This window comes from Lepidochelys kempii, chromosome 4, assembly GCF_965140285.1.
Source record: "Lepidochelys kempii isolate rLepKem1 chromosome 4, rLepKem1.hap1, whole genome shotgun sequence".
Classification (NCBI taxonomy): domain Eukaryota; kingdom Metazoa; phylum Chordata; order Testudines; family Cheloniidae; genus Lepidochelys; species Lepidochelys kempii.
Window position 1 is genome coordinate 123769963 of NC_136383.1, and position 27755 is coordinate 123797717.

At 42.7% G+C, this 27755-nt stretch overlaps 1 protein-coding gene across 1 annotated transcript; it reads left to right on the forward strand.

Moving 5' to 3' along the window:
- LOC140910822 (uncharacterized) lies at window positions 1-26939 on the forward strand. The gene is made up of 9 exons (XM_073342748.1): window positions 1-72; window positions 9034-9492; window positions 11377-11512; window positions 17660-17748; window positions 18689-18752; window positions 19949-20037; window positions 21578-21690; window positions 22600-22756; window positions 26276-26939. The coding sequence occupies exons 1-9, from the start codon at window positions 18-20 to the stop codon at window positions 26425-26427; spliced, it is 1314 nt and encodes a 437-aa protein (XP_073198849.1). The 5' UTR covers window positions 1-17; the 3' UTR covers window positions 26428-26939.
- The last annotated feature ends 816 nt before the right edge of the window (window positions 26940-27755 follow it).

The following is a 27755-nucleotide window of genomic DNA, read 5'->3' on the forward strand; positions in this document are numbered from 1 at the left end:
CGTGACTCACTTGGAAAATGGGTTCATGTCCCAGGTCTCTGCTTTGGAGTTTAGGTGCAGCTTGTTTGATGGGTGAGTAACTACTTTTAAAAATGTGACACTTGTTCTTTCTGGTCTAGAAAGATACTAGTTATGATTCTAAACTGTTGCATTGGGATAAGAAGGGGCTTTGCATTTTCATACAGTTCCTGGTTTCTGAAGCAATGTATAACAGCAGGGGAAAGGGTGAGGGTACAGAGGAAAGGAAAACAGGCTGCAAAGACATGATTAAAAACATTTAGTCTTGCAATTGGATATAAATATATACAGCAACACTCAGCTGGCACAATGGCCCTGAAAAACAAATATGGCTGGACCCATTGCTCAGCTAAGTTTAAATATTTTGGAAGAAAGACTTAGAAGTTGAACTAAATCCTGAATAATCAGGAAAGTACTTTGCTTGCAGAATTACAAAAAAGCAGGAGGAAGTGTTAGAAAATGACCCTTGCAGCTCCAAGGTACACAGAATAATCAGAGTCTTTCTGCAAAGTAAAGCATAGATATCGAACATACTGCAAGAGGTTTTTACATACTTATCTTTCTGTTACAACAGATGACATGCTATGGGCAAGATGTCACCCTCAGATACACAGCTCCCAACGAGTTCAATGAGAGTTGCTTTCATGTATCTGAGGGCAGAATGTGTCCCTCTTAAGTCTATAAACAAATATTTTAGATTAGTTTTAGTATTTTTACTGTTGGGATTCCAAGAACTTTGTATTCTTTACAATATGTATCATATTTATGCCAAGTGGCGTTGTCTGTCCGCATGGTGGAGGCCTATACCTTTAGATTGTAAGCTCTTTGCGGCAAGGACAGTCTTTTTGTACTGTCTAGCACCAGGGGGCTCTGGGGCATGACTGGTGCTCCAACACACTACTGGAATACAAACAAATAATACATCCTGCTACTCCACTGAAACAGGCAGGCTTGCATTTTTAAAGCGACGTACCAGGGTGTTAAGCTGCTCAAATAACTAACTTTGTAGTTTTATCTGTCTGTCAAAGATACAACACATAAATGAGCAAGACTTGCAGTCCCTGCTCTGCCAGGAGTTAAGCAAATATGGATGCTCTCCCACTCAGAAGCCACTTGTTCACCTTTTCATTCTTTAGTAAAACAAAGGTTTCAGAGTAACAGCCGTGTTAGTCTGTATTCGCAAAAAGAAAAGGAGTACTTGTGGCACCTTAGAGACTAACCAATTTATTTGAACATGAACATTCGTGAGCTCACGAAAGCTCATGCTCAGATAAATTGGTTAGTCTCTAAGGTGCCACAAGTACTCCTTTTCTTTTTTAGTAAAACAAAGGGGTTTTTTTTATACTCCCCGAGATATGTAGCTTCTGTTTTGATTTATTTCACTTGGATTGAATGATTATTTTCTCCAGCTTTGCAGACAATGTATGGGGAGGGGGGCAAAGGTAGGAAATTCAGCAAACCACCAGGCTTCATTTGCAAACTGTAGGCTAAAGAATGCCTGCCTTACAAATCAATGGTTGCAAATACTGGAAATCAGGAAGAATTTGGCTCTGTAATTGAAAGAGTTCAGTGAACTTCCAGGACAAATAAAGGCTGTTTGGTCAATGTTGGGGGCCTAGCTGACATGAGTTGTCCCATCTTCAACACTTTCTGGAGGTCTTTCAGCTGTATTTTTAGTGATCTTTTTAAAAAAATCATTCCTTCCATCTAGAAAGCAGAATAAATCACCAAATTCGGTAAATTAAAATTTTCAATAACCATTTCAGCACCAAATTTCTAGAATGTTGGATAAAAACTACTTTTATAAAAGCACAATTTTTGTGAAAAATTAAACTGCAGCAGTTTTGTCAAATTTTGCTACCCCCCCGTGCAGTTTTGGAATAAAATAGCTATTTTCAACAAAAGATTTCATTTTAAAAATGTCAACTGTCCTGTGCAATCCAGGGAACTTAAATCTACTTCAGTACTTGTGGCTTGAAGACAAACTTCCATGGCAAGACAAACATCCAGGAGCTGTTCTGCAGCAGGTCATACTACGTGATCATAATGGTTCCTTCTGAAAACTTACTCCAGGAGAGCCCAATAGCATGCTAGAGCCAATGCACATACCAATGCACCACTCAGCTTACTGTGAAACCCATTTAACAAAACTGGAATTGGAACCAGGGCAGCTCATTGGCTTGTGTTCCCAAGGGGAGAAAATTGACTTCAGATTTTAAGGTAAACTGAGTCAAAAGAGGGGGACTTCATGCCTAGGTCTTTGGTCAAGGTATGGACACCAAAGTGCCCTTCCTTAAAGGTACTGCAGAATTGCTGTTTCTGATTAGGATCAGCATTGAATCCCACACATCTCAGAAGAGCAGCCATCAGAGGAAATAATCAGGGCCATGGAGGAAATGAGTCCTAGCAAGACCCCCGGCTCTGATGGTCCACTGATAGAATTCTATCAAAGTTTCAAAGCAATTCTGGCCTCTGAGCTCTAATACATTTATGAAGATGCCTTCAAGAAAGGTACATTATCGCCTACTCTGAGGGAAGCCCTAATTGCTGTAATACATAAACCAGGTAACGATGCACAAAAGTGTAATAGCTATAGACCCATCTCTTTAATCAATATTGATATAAAAATACTTTTACAAATATTGGCTAAGAGATTTGAAAAAATGAGAGATATGGTTCACTCTTATTGGGTGGGATTTAATAAAATATGCATGGTTCAGATAACACACGTTAGTTGATTAATGTTATGGCATTCAACACTCTAGAAATCTCCATGCAATCATTAAATCATTTCACTTGATGCAAAGAGAGCTTTTCACAGAGTGAACTGGCAATGTCTGTTTCTTACCCTGGATAAATCCTTTATTTCATGGATAAAGCTGTTATATTCCAAACACAACTCTTGTATCCTAACAAATAGCACAATATTCACAAACCCCGTCCTTGATTGGTTTCAGGGAATCAGACAGGGATGCTCCCTCCCCCGTCCCCTGTTCAATCTAGCATTAGAACCACTTGCAATACTAATTAGGGAACACCAAGGGATTCAAGGGATCAAATCAGGGTCTCAAGAGACAAAAATCCTTCCCTATGCAGGTAACATCCTCCTAGTTATTAAAAATCCAGATCAATCCATTCCAAATATCCTGCAAACATTAGATAACTTTGGCAAATTTTCTGGCTACAAGATAAATTGGGATAAGTCAGAAGCAATGAAGATCTCATTGGATCTAGTTGGAAGTGACTCCTAAAGGGACATTTAGATGGCAACAGACAAACCTCAGATATCTTGGTATCCTGTTCCCTAAGGAAATTAGAGACGTAGTCAAGGTTAACCTAGCTGCATTAATCATGCCCTTATCAAACAATTTCAATAGATGGCAGGCACCAACTCTCTGCCTTTGGGGACCAATAAACAATCACAATGAATGCCCTTCCCAGGATCCTTTTTATTCTGAATTCCCTCCTTATCCATATTCCTCACTTTTATTTTACCAAAATTGACACCATGTTCAGTGCTTCTTGTGTGGTGCTGGTAACAAACCCAGGCTTTCCTTACAGAGATTACAGCTCTCTGTCAAAGCAGGTGATTTCAGATTTCTCAACTTTGAACTTTACCATCAGGCAATAGTTCTCAGCCAAGCAGCACAGTGGCTCATTCCCTCATGCTGTAGAGGCCTGGATTGGCTCTGTCTGGAAGCCGAATTGGTTGCTCCTTTACCCCTTTCCAGTGTGCTGCCTTGGGATTATTACTGATTCCCTAAAGAACAACCACCAACTATTGTGGCAGCCAAATATACTTGGTGTCCACTGTTGACTAAACTTAAAAATCACCCCTTTTTATGTATCAAGGCCTCTATCTGGGATACCTCAAAATTATGTAAAACCCCATCATTTGGCCAGATTGTATTAGGAAAGTGACTTACTGGAAATGACACCTTCCTCCCTTTTACAATATTAAAAGAAAGGTTCAGGCTGGAGACTAAGGAGGAGTGGCAATATATCCATCTGAAACATGGCATCTCCCATCTGTTTGGCCCCATTGCCTGCGCTACCCTTGACTACCTGAACTGCTTTCACTTCTCCAAATATTACTCAGGCTGCCACGACCTATGGCAACACTCTATGCACACTTGGCTAGCAAATTTGAATTAAACACGGATTCCCTAAAAAAAAAAAAAAAAGCAATGGGAGGAGGAACTAGGCCAATTATTGTCTGCTAACCAGTGGAAACACATTTTAACCAGTTCTCCAAACTGTTCCTTCGACCTCCATTTAAGATTAATCCAGCAGAAAATCATATGGATGATGCATGGATCCCTCGCCCACTATTCAAAACATGTGCTAACTTAACCCATATGCTCTGGGAATGCTCCGATACCCTTATGTTTTGGGCAGAACTTAATTGCAGAGATAATTTTCTTCCTATCAAATAAAATCGTGTTACAAGAGAAACATATAATCTTAAAACTAATGGGTGTTAATTAGAAGTTGAATAAATCTGAAAAGCTTTGGCTCATCAGAGCACTAATAATCGCTAAAAGCCTAGTATCACAAAACTGGAAATCCAAAAAAACACCAACAATTGAAGACAGGAGCATAGACATTATAAGCTTGGCCACCATGGAAAGAACTGTATACTGTAACAGAAATAAACAAGAAAAATTCTCAGATGTGAGATGCTTTCCTGGAAGTATCTGAATGATCCTATTAAATGCATGGTCCCTGTTTCTGACCCCCCCTCCTCTCTACCCTCTCCCTTCCCTCCCTGTCTGTATGCCCCTCCTCTGAACTTTGCTTCTATTCTTTATCTTATTTTAATAATTTTACTTTAACCAGTTGGAGTTTTATAAACAAATTGTGTTTGTAAATTGTGTAATACAAATAATTGATTTATATTTTGATTACATTTGCTATATATACATATATATGATTACATTAATATTTTATATAATTAAATGTTTCAAATATAGCTAAGGTGAAGTAGCAAATGGTTAATCTATTATAAAAAGTGTATGTATTATGAGAAGTTTACCTACAGTTTGTTATTTCTGTATATAAATTTTAAAAATTTAATATGAAGTTAATAGGAAAAAACGGCTCAGTACTGAGAAAGCCTAAATGGCCTTGGTTACACTGCAATCTAATTTGCTACAGAAACTTTTATTGCATAGCACCCCAAATGTGCTAAGCACTGAATATGCTCCTAGGAAAACATGCCATTAAGAGCTTACAATCTTAACAGGCTAGACAAACAACAATCAATACGGAGCACGCATGGAGAATGGTTAAGATGTTAGGTACTCCTTGGCTTAAATATTTTTAAATTGTAGATCTCAGATTCCAAATCAACAAAGAAGTTAGTAAAAAGAAAAGGAGTAAGGATAGCTCGGTGGTTTGAGTATTGGCCTGCTAAACTCAGGGTTGTGAGTTCAATCCTTGAGGGGGCCATTTGGGATCTAGGGCAAAAATCGGGGATTGGTCCTGCTTTAAGCAGGGGGTTGGACTAGATGACCTCCTGAGGTCTCTTCCAACCCTGATGTTCTATGATTCTATGATACTTGTGGCACCTTAGAGACTAACCAATTTATTTGAGCATAAGCTTTCATGAGCTACAGCTCACATGCATCCGATGAAGTGAGCTGTAGCTCACGAAAGCTTATGCTCAAATAAATTGGTTAGTCTCTAAGGTGCCACAAGTACTCCTTTTCTTTTTGCGAATACAGACTAACACGGCTGTTACTCTGAAAGAAGTTAGTGTCAGTGTAACTCTAACCTCTGTAAAGCACAGAAGAGTTTCCTTAACAGTTTTCATATGACTAAAAGTCCAGAGTCTTAAAGGTTAACCGTCAATGGACCCATTTGTTCAGTTGTATGATTCTGTTGTAGAAATTAAATTCTGTATTTTAGTCGTATTTCTCAAATGTCTTTAGGTTGCAAACCAGCTGAATTCCCATGAGGATGGTGGTGTTTGCATTACAATAGCCCCAGCAGTCCCAGCTGATTGCAGCCTCATTATGCCACATACTGTACAAAAACATAGTAAGAGAGAGTCTCTGCCCTGAAAAAAAAAAATCACCATCTAAATAGGCAAGACGGAAAAAGGGTGGAGGGGAAAAGAAGCTCAGAGAGGTGAAGTGTCTTGCCTCGTCCCACTCAGCAGGTCAGTGGCAGAGCTAAAAGTATAATCCTGGTCTCCTGACTTGCAGTTCAGTGCCATCCCCACTAAACCATGCAGCCTCCCCATGGTGTACATGTCCTGTTATTTCCATAGCTTATACCTCTGATGCAAACTGATCCATTCACTTCCTTGAAATTGAACATTGCAGCAGTTCTTAAATGTTGTTTAAACTTGTCCTTTCCACTGCAACTTACATTTAAGTTCCACACACTCCCTTTATGCTGGAGCCTCCGAAATGGGTGCTGATTAGGACAAGGTGGGTAAACATCAGGTTAAGCAGAGGAAAATTCAATAAGTAAAATTACGGTGTGTGAATCACTGGCTTATTCTGAAAATTAAGATGTTATTTTTGTACTACACACTTCAACAATATCTTAGTACTGGATATGATCTGCTATCAAGAGCTGAGTTTATGACAAGAATTTTGTTTATGTTTAATTAATTTCTCTTAACACCAGCACAATAACTTGTGAGCAGTTTTTGGACATTTTGTATCTATGCCCGATCCAGCTTCCAGACACTGATGTAACAATGATGATTCTTTGGCTAAGGCGTTGAGGAGGCAGGAACAAAGAAATCCATTAGTCTCATAATTGTGTTTTACTACTTTGAGGTATCAGTTCACACAATTTCAGCAGCAGCAGTTAGTTATTGTAAAAAGTACCTAAAAAATCCCCACGCCAACTTCCTGATCTATTGCACTCCCTCCTTCTACACTGATGTGACAGCTGTTGTTGTTTTTTTGAAATGCCTTAATCATTATGTTGCTAAATTTAAATAATCTTGCTACTCTCCTTGCTTTTTAGTTTAATGGGTCTTTCTCCCCTTCAAGGATGGGTATCAGGGCCAAAATGGCTACTCCCAGGTCAAAGTCTTGTAGATTTCACTTTTAACAAGGAGACATATTTTAACCTATTACATGTAACAGCAAAGCAAACTGAACTGCAGTCATTCCTGCAAGATTCTGAGGAATCCACCTCTCCAAACACACGAAGCTATGCAGTGTAAAAGCAAAAGCATTAGGAACCTTACAGAATAGAACCTTTCAGATGCTGATCCAAGCATTGTACAGATGGTGATATAGTTCAGAATTATGATGCCCTAAAGGTGACCCAGTGAGGAAAAAGGAGGCTTTTTGCATGCAGAATTGTAGATTATATTTTTTAAAATGGATCATCCTCCAATGAACAGCTCCTGCAATTCAAATATAATGCTGGGAGTGCTATTTGTTCTGCCCCAGGTACTGTGGATTGCCTGCAGATACTTCCACAGTATCCAGTATGAGACTCATCCCATTTCTAGGAAAATAGGAATTGCTAAAGTGGTGGGCAGGGAAAAACACTTTGAAGAGTTTCATGCCATGCCATGGGGAGGACTCCTTCAGTTCAAGCACATATTTATGATTGGTTAGTAGTTCAGTCCATAATTTAGGAGTGCTCTTGGGTTCCTCACTGACATTAAGCTTTCACACAGCAGCATCTATAAGTAATGCTTTCTATCATCTCTGGTTGGATCGGACTCTCCATCCCACTCTGGCAGACAATGAGCTGATCATCTTTGTCACCCCTCCTCGGGACTACAGCAATAAAATATGGCTCGCCAAGAAATCACCAGCCCTTTGGAGACTCCAACAAAGTACAGAACATTGCAGTTCATCTGCTCAGCACAGTGGGCTACCGCAAGCACATCAAACCTCTTCTCCACTCTCTTTAAACCGGCCTCCCTGAGAATATTCAATCAAATCTGAACGTTTTGGGCCTTATCAAAGCACTCAATGACCAGGTCTGGGATATCTAAAAAGATCACCTAAAGCACCATGAAGACGACTGTGGTTGACAACTTCGCTCCTTAGGTACAATGGAACTTTCTAGTATAAGGGTAAACCTCATCTATGCATGAGACATAGCTTTCTCAGGAGGCCAGTCCAATCTTGGAATGAACTCCCCCAGGAACTAAGGTCCATCATAAACCTCATCACCTTCAACTCCAAGTGTAGAATGCACTTCCGTGACCTGCCTTCTCCAATGTAAACACCAAGCAGCATGGACATTAAAAATCCTACCAAAACACTATGCTGTACACACAATTCTCCCCCTGGGGAGGGGATATGAGAGAGAATGAACCATGTAAGTTACAGATGTTAGGCACATCCCTTAATGCACTAGTGGAAGGCACTCAGATATCCTGTGATAAGAACAATATAAGGAATAAAATGGAATGGACCAGACCACAAGTCCACCTAGTTCAGTACCTGTCTCCAACAGTGGGCTTCAGAGGAAGGTGTAAGAAACCCCACAGTGGGCAGATGAGGATAATTCACCTCCCATTAACTATTAGAGATCAGGATGAGATTTAGAGATTGACATGAGCCCTGAAACATGAGGTTCAATATTCCCTTCAATACCTGTTATTACAATTCTAGATATTCTTGTTATTCCTATAAATATCCAGTCACTTTCTGGATTTTATATTCTTGGCCTCAACAACTTCCTGTGGCAATGAGTTCCACAGTCTACCTATGCACTTTGTGAAAAATATTTTCTGTTATCAGTTTTGAATTTGTCGCTTAATTGAAGGTCTCCTTGTGTTATGAGATGGGGAAAATAGAAGCACCCGAGTTACCTTCTCTAGACCACTAATTATTGTATATACTTTTATCTAGTTTGCTTCTCTCTGCATCACTCCTTGAGCATAATGGAGAAAATGTTTCCAAACAAACATCAAAAAAGCAAATGGATTTGGATTAACTGCTAGATAAATGAGACTCCACCGAGTTGTCTCCCCACATGGAGTACACTATCTGAGCCACTAACAACGACTTTTTCCCCTCTTAGGTATTGTTGTTGGACAAATGACCACTGCCCAGGTCTCTACGGGATCACCACTGACATCTGCTGGTGTTTCGTCAGCTGCTCCAAATGCAACCACTGTCAGGGTCTCTACGGTATCAACTACAGCTGTGACAGTAACAGCTGAAATGCTGTCAACCACTGCAAACCCCACGGAAACTACAGGGGTGCCATCTGCCACAACCGTATCCACTATTCCAAATGGGACCACTCTTCAGGTTTCTCCCGGACGAACATCAGCTGTGACAGAGTTGGCTGGGGTAACATCAGCTACCCCCGATGGCACAACACCTACCAGCATGCTGTCTACTGCTCCAAACGTGACAGCATCTGCTGGGGTTCCATCAGCCACTCCATTCGTAAACACCATGGATTCCACAAACTGCAGTGCAGTGAACACGACAGCGTGTACAGCTTGTTCACCAGGAACATTTCCCAGCAATGGTAAGATTCAAAAGTTTTCCCTCCCAGCTGCAGCTCTCTTACTTTGTCTATTGAGGTGATTACAAAAGGGACAAAAACTGGGTGTGTGATTTTATTTTTTATTGCTGTATCATGCTACAAAAAAGGGCTCAGATTTTTCCCCCTACTCATTTTTTACATTAGGACATCAGGCCTTGTTCACCCTGTCTAACCTAGAGGACACTGTGGTTGATTGAAGAAGTGGTAGGATTACAACCTAAAAACACAATGCCGGTGAAACGTAGCTAATGGGGAGGGGAAGTGATTCTAAGTATGGTAGATACGAACAAAAACAATTTCAAACTATTTGCTCCAAACAATTGGAAAGAAACCGCTGTTAAAGATTCAGTATTCCTGCCCCTTCAATTAAGTGCTGAGAGTGCTCCCAGTCCACCTCTGTTACACTGGAAGCCCCTCAGAGACTTGACATTTCTGATTTTCTAAAGTAAAAACTATCAAACATGAAAAATAAGCCTTTGCAGACTCCTTTCATACCCTTTAAAGAAGCAAGAAAGGGCAACCTGCTTCCCCTTTTCCAGGTCACCTTTAAGGGTGAGTGTGCGCTTTCTTTCCCATTTTTAAGCTCACTTTTTTAGGCAATAAGAATGAATTAAAAAGCTCCAATGAATATAAAGACCAGAAACAGATGGCAAATGTCTCCACTAACTAGCCTGTTGGTGGGGACCTCATCTCCATCTCTACACAATGCTGAATACCTGCTCTCTGCTAATGCCTAAAGTATTAAGAATAAGGATTCATGTTCCACAATGAAAAAATCACCCAAAAGGAAATTCTCCTTAATACCACATGTGGTCAACCTATGGAATTCACTAGAGAAGGAGATCAGTTGAATAAATACCATAGTTTTATTTTTAAAACCAGACTGGATGATGTTAGGATCGATAATAAAGCATGTATCAGGGCATGCTAAGAGAGGGATAACCAGCTCTGATGCTTCGAGGCATGAGACAATCTCTGCAGAGGTCAAGAACTAATTGCCCATACCACCGTATACAACTTCGCACAATTGGGTCCATTATAATCTTTCCTATCCCACATGCTCTGTTGCAAAGTAGCAGGCATTGGTTCCTGCCAGAGGAACGATAACAGATTTGATGAACCAAGAGCTAGCATGGCAAATCCTACATAATTATTCTAAGTAGATTAAACTGGTTTTGTAGAGTTAAGACTGATAGAATGTTTATGATGTGGGAATAGTAATGTAGTTTCGCGTGCCCAGAAGACTGTTTCTTCTTAAGGGAGAATTCTCTGCTTTGGGGGTTTCTGCTTCAGTTCTATTTCCTGCTAAACTTACATTAATCAATGATAAAAAGTAATTTTTTAAAATTATTTTTTAGAGTGAGAGTGAGGAAAAACTTCCTGGTCTCTCAAATTAAAAATAGCCTTGTTAACTACAAAGATTCCACAATGGAGACAACAGATTTGAGGCCCTGGACTATAACATACTCTCTGTTCAGCAATTGTTCTTGTGCCAATCTGAGCAGATTCAAGTACTCTGGGATTATTAAAATCTGATTTTTAATATTAAATTCAATATTTTTTCTTTTCTATCCTACCGTGTTATGTAGGGTGACCAGATAGCAAGTGTAAAAAATCGGGACGGGGGTGGGGAGTAATAGGTGTGTATACAAGAAAAAGCTCCCAAAATTGGGACTGTCCCTATAAAGTCAGGACATCTGGTCACCCTAGTGTTATGTGAGGATACATTTTTTTTAATATATTTTGTCTGAGGCCCACTTAGACAAAGATATTTCTACATTCATGATATTGATCTGTGGTTTAAAAACTGGTGTTTTATCTTTGGATACAAATGTCATTTTTAAAAAAATGTTTATTCTGCTTTAGAGACATTGGGTTGTTTCTGCTGCTCAGAGGGCTCCTGTGCAGACCCTATTGATTGCATATCCTGTCCAGTTGGTCACTATCAGCCTCTAGCCGGACAACGGTCATGTCTGCTTTGCCCACAAGGATATTACACTAAGTAAGTCTCTAGACCACTGTTGTGATTGGGATTGTATTTTTGGTTAGGCACAGATTGTGTATTGTCTCTCTCATTACAATGGGGTCTACTACTTTGTGTTTGTACAGGTGCCTAGCCCAATGGGCTCTTGTTCTTGGTTCGCCCTTAGGCACTACAGAAATAAACAGGATTAATAGTAATTTCCTGGAATAGGATCTCTTTTGCTGCCCCCAGTTGGGCTGCAGGAGCAGTGTTAATGGGGTTTCCCAACAGTAGAAAATGTAAGATTTTACTTAATCAAAAACAAAGGGTATGTCTACACTATGAAATTAGGTTGATATTATAAAAGTCGATTTTATAGTCGATTGCGTATGTCCACACTAAGCGCATTAAATCTGCGGAGTGCGTCCTCACTATTGTGGCTAGCAAAGACTTACGGAGCGGTGCACTGTGAGTAGCTACCCCACAGTTCCTGCAGTCTTCGCCGCCCATTAGAATTCTGGGTTAAGCTCCTAATGTCTGATGGGGCAAAAACATTGTCACGGGTGGTTTTGGGTACATGTCATCAGTCACCCCTCCCTCCATGAAAGCAACGGCAGACAATTGTTTTGCACCTTTTTTCAGTGCAGACGTCATACCATGGCAAGCATGCAGCCCGTTCAGCTCACCGACACCGCCGCTGTTGTGTCCTGGGTGCTGCTGGCAGCAGACGGTGTAGTAGGTCTGCTAACCATAGTCATCCACCACTTCTGCTGCAACTCTGCTCTCTTGCGGCTTGGGGGATCCATTCTGATCCTCCTGGGTGCTGCTAACCATCGTCATACACCGCTTCCGGTGCAACTCTGCTCTGCTGCTATTGTCTCAATAGCGAATTTCTCCATGTTGTCTGTCATGGGCTCTCGGGTACGTGTGTTCTTCCTTGGGAAACGTGCACGGTGCTAATCGTCATTCTCCACCGTTTCCACTGCAAGTCTGCTCTCCTGAATCCACCTCGCAGATCCTCTCGTCATTCTCTATAAATATCTATTCTTGTGGCATCCATCATCAGCCACCGCTTCCGCTGCAACTCTGCTCTCTTACTCTCCTGCAGACGGCATACCACAGTAAGCATGGAGCCCGCTCAGATCACTGTGGCAGCTATGAGCGTTGTAAACACCTCACACATTATCTTGCAGTATGTGCAGAACCAGAACCTGCAAAAGTAGGTAAGGAGGCGATGGCAGTGTGGTGACGAGAGTGATGAGGACATGGACACAGACTTCTCTCAAAGCACGGACCCTGGCAATTTAGCCATCCTGGTGGCAATGGAGCAGGCTCATGCCAAGGAACACCAATTCTGGACCCAGGAAACAAGCACAGACTGGTGGGACCTCATAGTGTTGCAGGTCTGGGATGATTCCCAGTGGCTGCGAAACTTTCACATGCGTAAGGGCACTTTCATGGAACTTTGTGACTTGCTTTCCCCTGCCCTGAAGCACAAGAATAGCAAGATGAGAGCAGCCCTCACAGTTCAGAAGTGAGTGGCGATAGTCTTCTGGAAGCTTGCAAGGCCAGACAGCTACTGGTCAGTTGGGAATCAATTTGGAGTGGGCAAATCTACTGTGGGGGCTGCTGTGATCCAAGTACCCAATGCAATCACTGAGCTGCTGCTATCAAAGGTAGTGACTCTGGGAAATGTGAAGGTCATAGTGGATGGCTTTGCTGCAATGGGGTTCCCTAACTGTGGTGGGGCAACAGATGGAACACATATCGCTATCTTGGCACCAGACCACCTTGGCAGCCAGTACATAAACCGCAAGGGGTACTTTTCCAATGGTGCGGCAAGCACTGGTGGATCACAAGGGACGTTTCACTGACATCAATATGGGATGGCCGGGAAAGGTACATGACCTTTGCATCTTCAGGAATTCTGGTCTGTTTGAACAGCTGCAGGAAGGGACTTACTTCCCAGACCAGAAAATAACTGTTGGGGATGTTGAAATGCCTATAGTTATCCTTGGGGACCCAGCCTACCCCTTGCTCCCATGGCTCATGAAGCCATACACAGGCAGCCTGGACAGTAGTAAGGAGCTGTTCAACTATAGGCTGAGCAAGTGCAGAATGGTGGTAGAATGTGTATTTGGGCATTTAAAAGCACGCTGGTGCAGTTTACTGACTTGGTTAGACCTCAGCGAAACCAATATTCCCATTGTTATTGCTGCTTGCTGTGTGCTGCACAATATCTGTGAGAGTAAAGGGGAGACATTTATGGTGGGGTGGGAGGTTGAGGCAAATCGCCTGGCCACTGATTATGCACAGCCAGACACCAGGGCGATTAGAAGAGCACAGCTGGGCATCAGAGAAGCTTTGAAAAACAGTTCCTTGACTGGCCAGGCTACGGAGTGAGAGTTCTGTTTGTTTCTCCTGGATGAAATCCCACCCCCTTGGTTCACTCTACTTCCCTGTGAGCCAACTGCCCTCCCCCCTTCGATCACCGCTTGCAGAGGCAATAAAGTCATTGTTGTTTCAAAATCATGCATTCTTTATTAATTCATCACACAAATAGGGGGATAACTGCCAAGGTATCCCAGGAGGGGTGGGAGAGAAGGGAAGCACCGGGTTGGGTGGTGGATGAGGGGAGGAGGGAAGGACAAGGCCACACTGCACTTCAAAACTTATTGAATGCCAGCCTTCTGTTGCTTGGGCAGTCCTCTGGGGTGGAGTGGTTGGGTGCCCGGAGGCTGGCCCCACCCCTCCCCGCATTCTTGGGCATCTGGGTGAGGAGAGTATGGAACTCGGGGAGGAGGGTGGGTGGTTACACAGGGGCTGCAGTGGCGATCTGTGCTCCTGCTGCCTTTTCTGCAGCTCCACCAAATGCCGGAGCATATCAGTTTGATCCCCCAGTAGCCTCAGCATTGCATCCTGCCTCCTCTCATCATGCTGCTGCCACCTCTCATCTTGCTCGTCCCTCCTGTCCTCACGTTGGTTTTCTGCTTTCCTGGACTCTGCCATTGTTTGCCTCCACGCATTCTGCTGAGCTCTTTTGGTGCGGGAGGACTGCATGAGCTCAGAGAACATTTCATCACAAGTGCGGTTTTTTTGCCTTCTTATATGAGCTAGCCTCTGGGACAGAGATGATAGTGGGAGCATTGAAACATTTGCAGCTATGGGAGGGGGGAAAAAAAGGGAGAGTAGTATTTAAAAAGACACATTTTAGAGAACAATGGGTAGACTCTTTCACGGTGAACCAAGCTGTTAACATTACATAACACATGTGCTTTTGGTACAAGGTCGCATTTTGCCTCTTATATTGAGGGCCTGCTGGTTTGGTGTGAGAGATCACACACACACAGGGTCGGGCAACAGAATTCGGCTTGCAGGCAGCCATGGTAAGCCACAGTCTTTTGGCTTCTTCAACCTTCAGAACATGTGGGAATGGTTTCAAACAGCAGTGCCCTCCTTTCCCATACCAAGCACCCGTTGGGTTGGCCATTTAAAAAGGAGGGGCTGTACTGGTCGTGAATGCATCCCAAGTCTTCAGGGCAAATTAATCATTAAACATGCTTGCTTTTAAACCATGTATTATATTTACAAAGGTACACTCACCAGTACCTGCTGCTGTGCGCTATCCTCCTCCTCATCTTCCTCATCCCCAAAATCCTCATGCCTGTTGCGTGTGGCTCCACCTCTGCAGGTGTACACGGACAGGGGTGGGGTAGTGGTAGGGGCACTCCCTAGAATTACATGCAGCTCATCATAGAAGCGGCATGTCTGGGGCTCTGACTCGGAGTGGCCGTTTGCCTCTTTGGTTTTTTGGTTGGCTTGTCTGAGGTCCTTAATTTTCACAAGGCACTGCTGCGGGTCCCTGTTATAGCCTCTGTCCATCATGTCCTTGGAGATTTTGGCAAATATTCTGGCATTTTGTCTTTTGGAACAGAGTTCTGATAGCACAGATTCATCTCCCTATACAGCGATCAGATCCAGTACCTCCCGTTCGGTCCATGCTGGAGCTCTTTTGCGATTCTGGGACTGCATGGTCACTTGTGCTGATGAGCTTGCTGTGCTGGCCAAACAGGACATGAAATTCAAAAGTTCCCGGGGCTTTTCCTGTGTACCTGGCTAGTGTATCTGAGTTGAAAGTGCTGTCCAGAATGGTCACAATGGAGCATTCTGGGATAGCTCCCGGAGGCCAATACCATCGAATTGTGTCCATGCTACCCTAAATTCGACCCGGTGATGTCGATTTCAGCACTAATACCCTTGTTGGGGAGTACAAAAATCGATTTTAAGAGCCCTGTAAGTCAACAAAAATGGCTTTGTCGTGTGGACGGGTGCAGGGTTAAATCAACCTAACGCTGCTAAATTCGACCTAAACTTGTAGTGTAGATCAGGGCTAAGGCTGGGAACCAAGAGATGTGGGTTTTTTGCTCCAGCTCTTCCACAAATTTCCTCCTGGGTAACTCAAAGGAGTCTTTCAAACTCTCTCTCTGCATCTTAGTTTTCCTATCTGTAAAAGGGGATAGTATGTCACTGGCTCAACTACGTGCTGTGAGGCTTAATTAATGATTGCAAGGTGCTACCGTGACTATCAAAATGCCTACAAATACATGTGTTGGCCCAAGAAACCAGTCCTCAGGTTGTCCAGACTTCATAGGCTAAGTGGGATCTGTGGTATAGTGCAGTCTTGACTTGGTTGCAGCTGTAATTTGTCTGGCCTCATCTGCTTTATCTTAGGTCTCCTGTAGAAATTAGACCTTTTCCTCGTGTGCATGGTGGGTTGTGACTCACTGATCAGCTGTGTGCAAATATTTCATTTGGAAGCATGTATTGGCCATTTACACACATTAGACATATACAAATGTGTACAGGCAGCCTCAGAGCTATAGAATGCATTAGAATACTTTAATAAGAAGTCCTGTCACTGGGTGCCAAAAGCTTCAGCTGATTATGGTTGAGCAGCTAATTTTTCCTTCAACACAGTTTATGAAACCCCCATGGATGGTGGAGGGCTCTGCATAGCTTGTTCTATTGGTGACTTTAATTTAAAGCAGGGGGTTGGTCCCGTTTCAAAGGCCAGACTAGATTCTTGCAATTAAGCTATTACAATGGCCACAATTGGACTCCTGAGCTAGAGATTAAGAGATTACCAGGTTTCTCAATTTTACCAGTGATGCCTTAATAAGGATCTCACAGTTCCAAGAACAAATGTTTCTGCCACTGAATCTATGTCTCCTAATTTTTACCTTTAATACAAATCTCAGCTGGAGCTAGCTGCTAGTCCACTGCAATGTGAACCTGCATTCAGTGCCTCTTTCCCCCAGCCAGGTATGCAATGAATTCTACCAGGCCTCAGAATCAGTAACAACATGATATATCTGATCAGAATGCAAGTTCCAAGGTGGCATTAGTAATAGGGGATGGGAAAAGATACCTAAGGGGTCATGGAGGAGAGGGATCAAACTGAGAAGGAAATTCCTCATTTAGAAAAGTGGTATGATTTGGATCTGCCTATAAGAAACACATTAGCCAGTATATGCACCTCTTCTCCTAAAAAAAGGAGAGAACATATTTCATTACCATCCCCAGCTCCTGTTCAGGTCTCATTTAGGCTGTATGGCCAAGATTTTCAAAACTGGATACCTCAAGTTAGACTACTAAATCCTTGCTGAGGCTTCTATTGAAGTGACCTGATATTCAAAGGTGCAGAATATCCACTAGTTCCCATAAAAATCAATGGTAGATGCTGAGCATTCTGCACCTCTGAAGATCAGGCCTCTCACAAGCCTCAGTGTGGACTTAGGCTCCTAACTTCAGGCACCCATTTTAAAATCTTGGCCTAACTACCTTGAGGGTGGGACTTTGTAATCTTGTTCTCCCAATACTTATCTGTAAAGCTTGCAGCGAACTGCAGGAAATGCATAAACAATCTCTCGTATTAATGCAATCGAGAACTTCATTTCTTAACTGAATGTTTAAAGCTCAGGCTAGTTCCAGTTGGGTTTCCCCCCCGGAACTGCCTCATCCTCCTTAAACTATTTCTTTATTTCCTAGAGATGCACCAGATACAAGCAAACAAATAGGTCTGCCAAGCTCAGAAGCCTTCATTTAAGCAGCTTAAATTTGACTGAAGCTTTTTTCCTCATGAAACATAGATAAAACTGAACTAACTTGATTCAATTCTCTTTTTAGTTTAGTGAAAAGTGTTGCATGCCTACCCTGTCAGCCTGGCTCTTATTCCAATGAGTCCGGGGCAGCAGCTTGCAGACCATGTGGAAAAGGTATGCTTTGACTCTTACGCACTTCCAAGGTGTGCTGTGATGCCAGAATGTACAAGATTTTTCTTATAACTGGTTACAGTAACAGATTACTTAAAAGAAAAAGTAGCATTTAGTAACAGGATTGTTTTTTCAGACCAAAAACCTGAACTATGGATTCCATTTCCTTTGACTGTTCTAATATATTTTTCTAATTTGATGGGAAAATTGCCATCAAACCATGCATATCACCTTGTTCTTGTGTGTAACAAAATAGCTTATGCTCCCCCTCACACCTGTACTAGCCTGTGATAACGTTCCTGTAGGGTCTCTCTCTCTCTCTTCAGGTCCTCTTGATTTTCTTCAGGAGGGGAGGCCAGGTGTTCATGTACCCCGATTAGAGTAAGTTCCTCCTACTTCAGATGACTAGGTCAGAAGCACAGTTGCCTTTCCTCAGTCCAGGCAAAACATCCCTCCTTATAGCTTTTGTATGGGAAGGTAGGACAGCAACTGCACATCCTTGAGAACTTGCTGATAGCCTATACCCAAACCTGCACTTTTGTCAATAGCCTTTTTCACCTTCACTTGATTCAATGTAAAATGGGGATGGAGCACTCTGTGCAATACCAGAAGCTCTGCAGGGCCTGCCTACCCATCACAGGTGCACAAAGTGTCACTTTGCAGTTCCTGACAGAGTTTTAAATCTTGGCAATAGCACTAGATTGAAGTGGAGTGTCTGAGCCTCCTAGATGTCACACTAGTATTGCAAGGTCATTATGATTCTCCCCTGGTTTTAGGCTCCTTAAAAATTTTTTCAAACACCCCTCTCCCCCAAATCACTGTCAGGAGAACACACAACAAGATTTTACATGTCATTGCTGAGACTCATCTTAACTCTTTGTAACCTTGATAATTGAGTGACTGGTGCCATTACAGGGAAGATTCCTCTTTTCTGTTTTTTTAGGGTATTTCAGCTTCCAGAAAAATTCAGCATTCTGCATGCCCTGTCCACATGGATCATTCTGCAAGTAAGAAATACATATATCATTTTTCAGGGGTGTGGGAAAGGGTAGTAGGATTCTTTTACTATTGGCAAATGGTTCAAGACACTAATTCAACTGGCAAAAAGGGAGGCATCCTTGTTTTTCACGCTGATCGATGAATATCTCCGTACTGAGCAATGTTTTAAGGGGGATCTGCCTGTGAGTCTCTTAAATATTCCAATATTCTGTTCTCCTTAACTGAAATTGACACTGTCGTGAACACTGACTTAAGGTAAAAGATCCTAAAAATTCAGTGGGTCAGCGATGATGAGTGAATGGTGACCCTATACATGAATTTCAGTTGTGCCATGAGGCTGGCCCAGTGATGGTGCAATGGCAACATATTTAGCTGCTGCATGGGAGGTTTCAGTTCAGGATTCCCCTTCTACCCAGACTACACTGTCGTGTGGCAGACAAGCAGCCAACAAAAGTGAATAGAATTAGAAACTCCCATCAGTTGACAGTCACACCGCAGTCCAAGATGTGGTTTTATATTAATGATTAAACTCCATGGATAACAAAAGAGGTGAAGAGGGCAGCAGATAAACTCCTCGGTGCAAAGGCATGAGAATAATTTTGGATGGAGAGGAACTTGAGAATTCACTATCAAATTCCTCAGGGGGAAGGAAGGGTGAGAAAGAAAATAAGTAATCATGAGCTGGCAAATACTGGCCTTTTGTTTTAAGAAAACTGGGGCATTTGGTGATTAACTCTATTTGTGATGAGCTTGGATGCTGAGAAGTTATCAGAACTGATTAGTGTTCTGTGAAGGTTTCACATCCCATAAGGCCACTCCCCTTTTCCTTCGTTTTCTTTTGATGTGTACCTTTAGGCCTAGGCTTTGTCTACAGTAGGGTGCCAGCCACTGGAATATAAATCCCTACTGTAGATGTGCTGTAAATTGCGACTTGCATTGGTGTAGCTTACCTCAGCTACAGGGGTCTGCACTAGAAGTTTGTACCAATGCAGCCAAACAGCTGGCTAAAACCCTAATATAGACAAAGGCCTCAGCTCTTAATTTAAGGCCTGAAGGGGAAATAAAGCTAGCATTAACATCCAAATAGTTTAGACCTAGTCAGCTTTTGCTCAGCGTCATGCAGTTTACATGCTGTATCAGATGATTCAGCTAGAGTTCAGCTATATTTGTAGATTTCTTTTCCTCTCTCCTCTTCTCTCCAAAGTACTACCAACTGCAGCAAGTGTACAATGTGTCCCACTGGAGAAGAGACCCTTGGAGAAGCATCTGAAGAATGTGCACCTTGTCTGCCAGGTAATTAATTAAAAGAAGGGAAATGCAGCTGATATTCTGGCTGAGGACAATGAGCTTTATTTAGAGAATAAAACTTGCAGATGGTTTTGGCTGATCTCTATTTGCAAACTGGCCAGCAGCTGGCACCTATTCTCAGCAACAATGCTGACATGGGTTTATGGGCTAGTGTTTGCAGGACACACCATTTCATCATTAATGCAGAAGAGTTCTTGCAACTTTTATTTCTACCACGCTGGCAGGAAAACTGCTTTCAGCACCAGTACATCAGGATTTTGGCCCCCTTCCCATACAGTCCCTGTTTCAATGCTGTCACCCCACTAGCTCCTGAGCCCGTCTGTCCCCAGTGTAACACAACACCCCCAAGAACCCCACTCTGTCCCTCCCATGCCTCCTTACCTGGCCCCACTGTGAGGAATGCAGCCTCTTTCCCCTCCCTATCCACTAGCTGGCTGCTGTCTCTTCTGGCATCACAGCAGCCCTTGGTAGGCGAAAGTTGTAATTGCAGCACCTCTCCAACAGAATCTATATTCTATATATCTATAGAAAAAGAAATCTGCGGGGGACATGAATTCTGTGCATACGCAGTGGCACAGAGTGTGATGACATGTAATCCCTGACTGATACAGCTGTGCCAGCAAAAAACCCCTAATACAGTGCTTTTGCCTGTATAATTTATTTTGTTCACAAGAGATGAATTAAGCTGTATGGGCAAAAGCACAGTCACTAAGTGCTCCATCCACTAGAAGAGCTTTGCTGGGATAGTATGCCGGTATTCTTATGCCAGTACTCACATTGTAGACCTGGCTTAAATCTATAAACAAGCAGTTCATGAAGGGGAAAATTAGAAAAACGTGATTTCTAGCCTCTATTCAATACTGTCTCATATAAACACCAAGCAACATACGAGTCAGTGATACGGCATTATGCTACAGCCCCTGTAGCAGGGCTAAAAATCACCAGGAAGTTCCATAGTGAAGTAGTGCTTTCAAACACACAAGATACATTAAACATTAAATGCAGCAAACATACAGCCCCACAATTTTAAAGACCCATAGTTCTTATGAACATTGAAGTTCAGAAAATGAAAAAAATTAATCATCATTTAACAATTTTTAAACAGCTATCAACTTTCAGTTGGATAGGAGAAATGGATTCAAACCACAATTATAGACAAACACCTCTGAACTTTGGATCCAGCGTAGAACGTTGCAACTTGTTCTCATCATTGGTTTTGAAATATGTGAAAATGCAGAATAGTATTTCCCTGTTTTCTACTGAACTCATGTCTCAAACTTACTCTATTTGCCAAGTTTAAAAATGCAGGTTTCCTCCCTCTTCCCCAAGCCCATGTGTTCTTTTAGTTTTCTCTGCCCATCACCATAGAGAGACCAACTGAGAGCCCAATTTTTGCTTCGTGCATTAAATGTTTTCATCAGTTTTCCTCTCTCACTCCTTTAAAGCACAGGTCAACCATGCACTGATACCAAAAGCCCCAGTAATCTAGTCCTACCCCTCATTTTGTGCTTCTTTTGATTTGTAGGTACATATAAAGGCGCCAGCGACAGCAAATGTGAGATCTGCAATATAGGAGAATACCAAGTACAAAGGGGCAAGGAGAGCTGTGACAAATGCCCAGAAAATTATTACTGTCCTGTAAGTCTCTCTAAGCCGCAGCAGTGGTCTGTCTTACCAAATGTAGCTGATCTGTTACAATTAACACCATTTTTATTCAATCCCCTTCCTTTGTAGCATTCTTTTGGTTTTTCGTTTTAAAAAAAATGTAAACACAGCCATGTTAGAGAGGAGTAGTCACAAATGTTAGCCACCTCTAGAGTCATGTACCTATCCTTGCTCCACACATGAAGCTTCCACTGATCCTCCATTGGGAGTTTTGTGGGAAACTAAAGACTGGAGAGTGGCCCATTAATTGTGTTACTTGAAATATGGGCAAGGCAGTGTAACAGACCTGTTGCTCTAAATCCTACAAGTAATGGTGCCATCCTGAGTGTACCCATGCATGACTTGAAAAGTGGTAACTTCAGGTTGGTTAAATAGACTCATTTGCTGTAAATTTCAGGCAGGGGTTCTCAACCTTTTTCTTGCTGAGGTCCCTCTCAACATGCTATAAAAACACCAAGGCTCGGTGGGGGAGGAAGGGGTAGCTCAGGGTTCTGGGCTGGGGTGGACTCTTGGATATAAACAGTTTTACTTCATTTAGGGGTCCAGGGAGGGAGCGCCACCTCCACCCCCTGACTCACTCAGGTGGTCACCCAGCCTGTCTGGGCTGTGTGGGGACGCAACCAAAAAATATAACTCAAAGGGGGGACTCGGTTCAAAAAGTTTGAAAACCGCTCAGGGTGCAGCTAGGGGCTGTGTATGGGCGGGAGGGTCTCCCAGTGCAGCTCTGTTTCAGGGGCGGGGTGCTGGGGCACCCAGCTTCAGCCCCCACTGCTCCTGGCTTATTTAGTGTCCTGCACCATGCTGAGCAGTGTCAGTGCTTAACAAATAATACAGTCTTACCTGTCTGATGAAGCTACCTATTTTGTATTTTCAATTCCTTAGAGCCCAGATGTGAACCCAATTGCGTGTCCTTCTAATGCCTTCTGCCCAGCTGGGAGCACTCAACCACAGTATTGTATGGAAACATTTCTTTATAAGGCAGGAAACTCTTGTGAACTGGCTCCTCTAACCATTGTATTACTAGCCGTTTCTTCAGCAGGTGAGTAGTATTTATGTTATAGTAAAAGTGGAATACAATCCACCTGCAACTTGGGTAACTTCTTGATTAAACAAGTGGAGGTGTTCCCTTGGTGGTATATTCTTGACTAGTTTTCTGACATCTTCATTTCTTGTGTGGGTTCTCTTCTTTTGGCCACTGCTTGTTCCTTGCATTTTTGTTTTCAGAGGAATTAAATCTGTGTCCCTTAATTATGGTCCCTCCTAGGATTCTTTAGCCTATTTTCATTAGATTTCTTAATATCCCTAAAATATTGTCTGAAAACACAATAGTACATTATGATAAAAGTATGGGACAGCAGCTTTAAAGACATAAGAATAGCTTCCGGGGTTGTAGTCCAATCTCTAGTCACCACTTGCCTATTGAGGGTGTAACATTTGACAGAAGTCGGTGGGTTGTTCTTTACAGCTGTTACATATTGGCACATTTCTGAAGCAGGCCAAAGATGCTGCCTGTGCCTTGGGATGCTGCCTGTGCCTTGGTGGAGGGTGCCCTAATAATCAGAGGAAAAGAGGCTGAACACCTAATGACACACTGTGATCCATTTAGAAATTCTATGATGAGATGGCTTGGCCATTCAACAAGCTAGATATAGCCACTGAGATGAGGAGACAGACTTAAAAGGTCTAGTCCTGTCCTGGTAATAGAATAAGGCTCTGCAAACATCCATCAAATGTAGCTTGCGCACATCAGGAAGAACACTGGTGCTTTACTCAACTAATCAGGTGAAACTCTAGAGACCACCTTAGGGATGAAGTTAGAGTGCAGTCTCAGAAACACCTTGTCCCTATGAAAGGATGCGTAGGGAGGTCCTGCTTTAAGGGTTTGTAGCTCGCTGATTCTGTGCTGAGGTGATGGCCAATAGAAAGACAGTTGTGAAGCTAAGGGGATTATGGAGCACAGAGCTGGTTGGGAAATTTTCAATGAAACTGATTGTCATCAGTGATGCCTAGTCATTACACAAAGTAAAAACTATTTCCCCATGCTAATTTTTTCCCTACTCACACCTTCTTGTCAACTGTTGGAAATGGGCCATCCTGATTCCATTGTTTCTTTGACTACAAAAGTTTTTTTCTCCTGCTGATAATAGCCCACCTTAATTGATTAGTCTCGTTACAGTTGGTATGGCAACACCCATTTTTTCATGTTCTCTGTGTATATATATCTTCCTACTGTATTTTCCACTGCATGCATCTGATGAAGTGGGTTTTAGCCGACGAAAGCTTATGCCCAAGTAAATTTGTTAGTCTCTAAAGTGCCACAAGTACTCCTCGTTCAGTATACTTAGAGTAACTCCACACACTCAAAGGGCAGGTCTTCGTTCATGGCCTACTCCTTCCTAGGCATGCCTGATACTTAGAACCATGATGCTCTACACAGCATCACCGCCAAGGCCACAGACCTAGCTGCCAAGTCAGAGGCATCCATTACTGCCTGTAAAGCCAATTTGGCCTTCCTTAATTATTTTCCCAAGTTCCTCCCTGCTGTCGTGTGGGTGTTTTGAGGGGAAAAGTGTCATCATCGATCCCAAGTCAAAAAAGTTATGAGGGTTTTTATGAAGGGTTTGATGAAATTTAGCCAAAGCTAAGAACTAGCAGGTCATACATGTATGAGGTTCTGTCTTGCTGCCATGGGCAATAAGAGGGAACTCAGGGAGGGTCACAGCCACCCTATCCTGCACAGCCCCAGTGGACACTGCCATAAAAAAAAATAAAAAATAAAAAATCTGATCTCGTGCATCAGGTATATGTGCATCTACAGTGGGATCCACACTGATACATATTCAAAGAAATGGCAGTAACAGCATTGCCAATTTTCCCAACTTATATAAGATTGTTTTGGCCCCTATTTCAGGAGCTCTTGCTGGCCACCTGATGGTGTGGAGCTCCCAGCTTCTTCCCAAACATTCTACTTAATTCTGTGTCCCCCCCTCCAGCCCCAATCTCCGCCATCACGAGCTCAGCGAATAATTCTGCCCTCTTCTCTCCCTCCCCCTACCTCTTGTCCCTCAGTGCTCCTCCAAGGGTTCTTCTCTTCCACTCCCCACCCAGGCCTTGGACAGCATTTACAGTGATCCCCTTCTTAGGCATGGTGTTCCAGGGATGGGACGGGCGCACAAAATGTGTGTGCAGGGAGCAGAATGACCCGCTCTTCACTGAGGGAGAAGAGATGCCCAGACTTGCTGAGCTTCTACTGCTTCCTTCCCAACCCGCCTTAAGAGAATGGTGTCAGCCACTCCTTTTCCTCCTCCCCACAAACCTCCCCTAAGCTTCCAAGAGGAAAGGGGAGAGCTTTGCCTGCTTCCTGCAGCAGACCTGATTAGCTGCTCTTCCCCAGGAGGTGGGGATGTGGTGAAGGCAGCCAGTCAGATGGGGTTTTGCCTGGCCGAGACAGGAAATCATTTGAAGGCTGGATCGTCTCCTCCTTCAGCTCCTTGCCATGCTGGTTCCACCAGGAGTCAAAATAGCATTTCAAGAGTCGGGAGCCCTGTATGTTCAAAAGTTGTCATGAAAGTAGCAGTTAAAATAGGTATTTGGCAGGAAAATATATTAAAAAAAGGCTTGTGTGAAAAAGACTGTCCAGGTTGGCCTCACCTCCTACCACTCTTGGGCTTTTCCATCAGAAATGCTTTTGAAGAAAACCATTCAACACTCAGTTAAAGTAGCCTGAACGAGGACTAAATAGAAAAATACCAAATTCACAAGAACTAGGGAATATTTCATAAAGGTTTATGGGACAAATTCAGAGCTGATGTAAACCCACACATTTACTACGGGCTTGCATTTGCTCACTCAGAATCTAAAAGTTGGACATCTTTCTGCCCTGGGTGAGCATGTTGGTGCATCACAGCAGAGGAGCATAAATGTGTCATTAAGATCAGTTTCTCTAGTGTGGTTCTGCCAAAAAGCAACTAAAAATAGCACTGCAGAGCTTGATATCTGTCAATTATTTCCGTGTCCAGCATGCTCAGTTTAGAAGTAATTTTTTTTCTGACAATCCTGCACACTCAGGCTAGAATCAGTCAATCTTGGTTCTTTCCTCCTTGTGCCTCATTACAGGATTATAGGGATTCTGCAGGTCAAACTAATTTCTCAGCCAAGTCTTTCAATAGATGTGAATACGTATAACCAACTCAGAAAAAGAATTCTGGGGATGTATGTTAAATAGAAGCCAGCCCTCTTTCTACTAGCACAGAACAGTGAAAGAGCAGCCAAGTTAATTTTGTCATTAAAGTCTGCCAATGAGACTGCATATCAAAAAGGAGATTTGAATAAGATCATTTTTATACAGTCACCTTTCATAGTAGAATTGCACCTTCAAAGTTGTGTTATGAGAATTGAAATTATACCTACCCAAAATGAATTTGCACTAATTTAAATGAAAATAAAGCCTTAAGTTGTCAGAGTGTGAGACTGCTTTATCAATAAAGCTCAGAATAAATAACCTCTGACATTTTTTCCCTTCCCTCCTAAAAATAATTTTCATTCTTCATTTTTCCAGGTGCAGTCCTCCTTGTGTCTGTAATAATTCTGAAACAAAGGCAAGAAAATGGCAGGAAAACTTTAAAATCTCCATTACTATCAAAAGGAGTGAGACCACACACAACTTATGGTGTGACTGGGCGCACAGAACCAGTATATGCCGGCTGGTAGTTGGCTAGGATTGTACAGAGTTGTAAAAATCACAAGCATTCTCTCAGTTTCTTTTCTCATGTCTGGTGATTTGACAGATATTTATTTAGTAGTGTGTGTCTGGGCAGAATGTAAGACATTATTAATCCTTGGGGATTTGTTTGTGTAGCCAAAATATTTAATTGTAGCCGATTAACAAAAATGTGAACAAAAATGAAACTTAGAAAGTGATTTGATTTGTGCAGGTCTGGCTTAATTCAAGAATAAGAATAGGTGCATCCTTGCACATCATCACTCCCACCGCGAAGGAAGAAAAGTGTGTGTCATGGCAATCCTCTCAATTTCAACAACAGACAATACCATGAGTGAGCATGTGGTAGCATCATATAACATGGTCTCTTTACAGTATATGCTAGCTATTCCTACCATGGCAGGACTTAACACAAACATAATTCCTCTTAAGAACATATAGAATCTCTTCTTCCACTCCAAAAACGTGACTGTTTCCCCTAGGCAGGAGTGGGGCAGAGAAAGCTGCATGATCCCAGATTCATCCGTCTTCCATACCTGTGAGAGGATATCTGCAGGGAAAGTGATGGGCAATTATGGAAAAACACCTCTCCAGTGTTTGTTGCTAGTTCCCAATGGAACTGGCTGCAGAAGCTGCTCGCTATTATAGGGCTCCCTCATATGGCAAGCAGCCCAACAGTCATTTCTTTCTCCTTCACGGCACTCAGCTCTATATGCAACGCAGACCCTCAAAGCCACCGAACTGCACATAGCACTGGGGAGAAGGAGCAACAAAAAGTATGTCTACACTGCAAAAACAGACCCATAGCCGCAAATATCAGAATCCATGTCAACTGACTTGGGCTTTCAGAGCCCAGGCTCCAGTCCGAGCCCAGATATCTACACTGCTATATTTTAGCCCCCAAGTGTGAACCCGAGTCAGTTGACCTGGGCTCTGAGACTCACTACTGAGAAAAGTCTTTTTTTTTTTTGGCCACATACACATACCCAAAAGGTGAAAATACAAGATAAGAAGACAGGAGCAAGAGAGAAAACAGACAGACAGAAGCAGATACAACAACTAAAGTGTGAGGAGGTAGCGATGGTCTTTCCTCCATTCCATCTCAATCAGACGTCTGTTCAGAAAACATTGGGAAGCACTACAGTAATTGAAAGCAGCTTTCTACACATCTGTCATAGGACCAGCCAGAACTGTACAGAACTGTAGCCAGAACCTTCCTGCTCTGGACCCAGACTTGCCTCATTCCAGGTAACCCAGCTCTGACCCTCAACTCTGATTCCAGCTCTGACCCCAGACTTCTATTCCTGGCTACCAACTC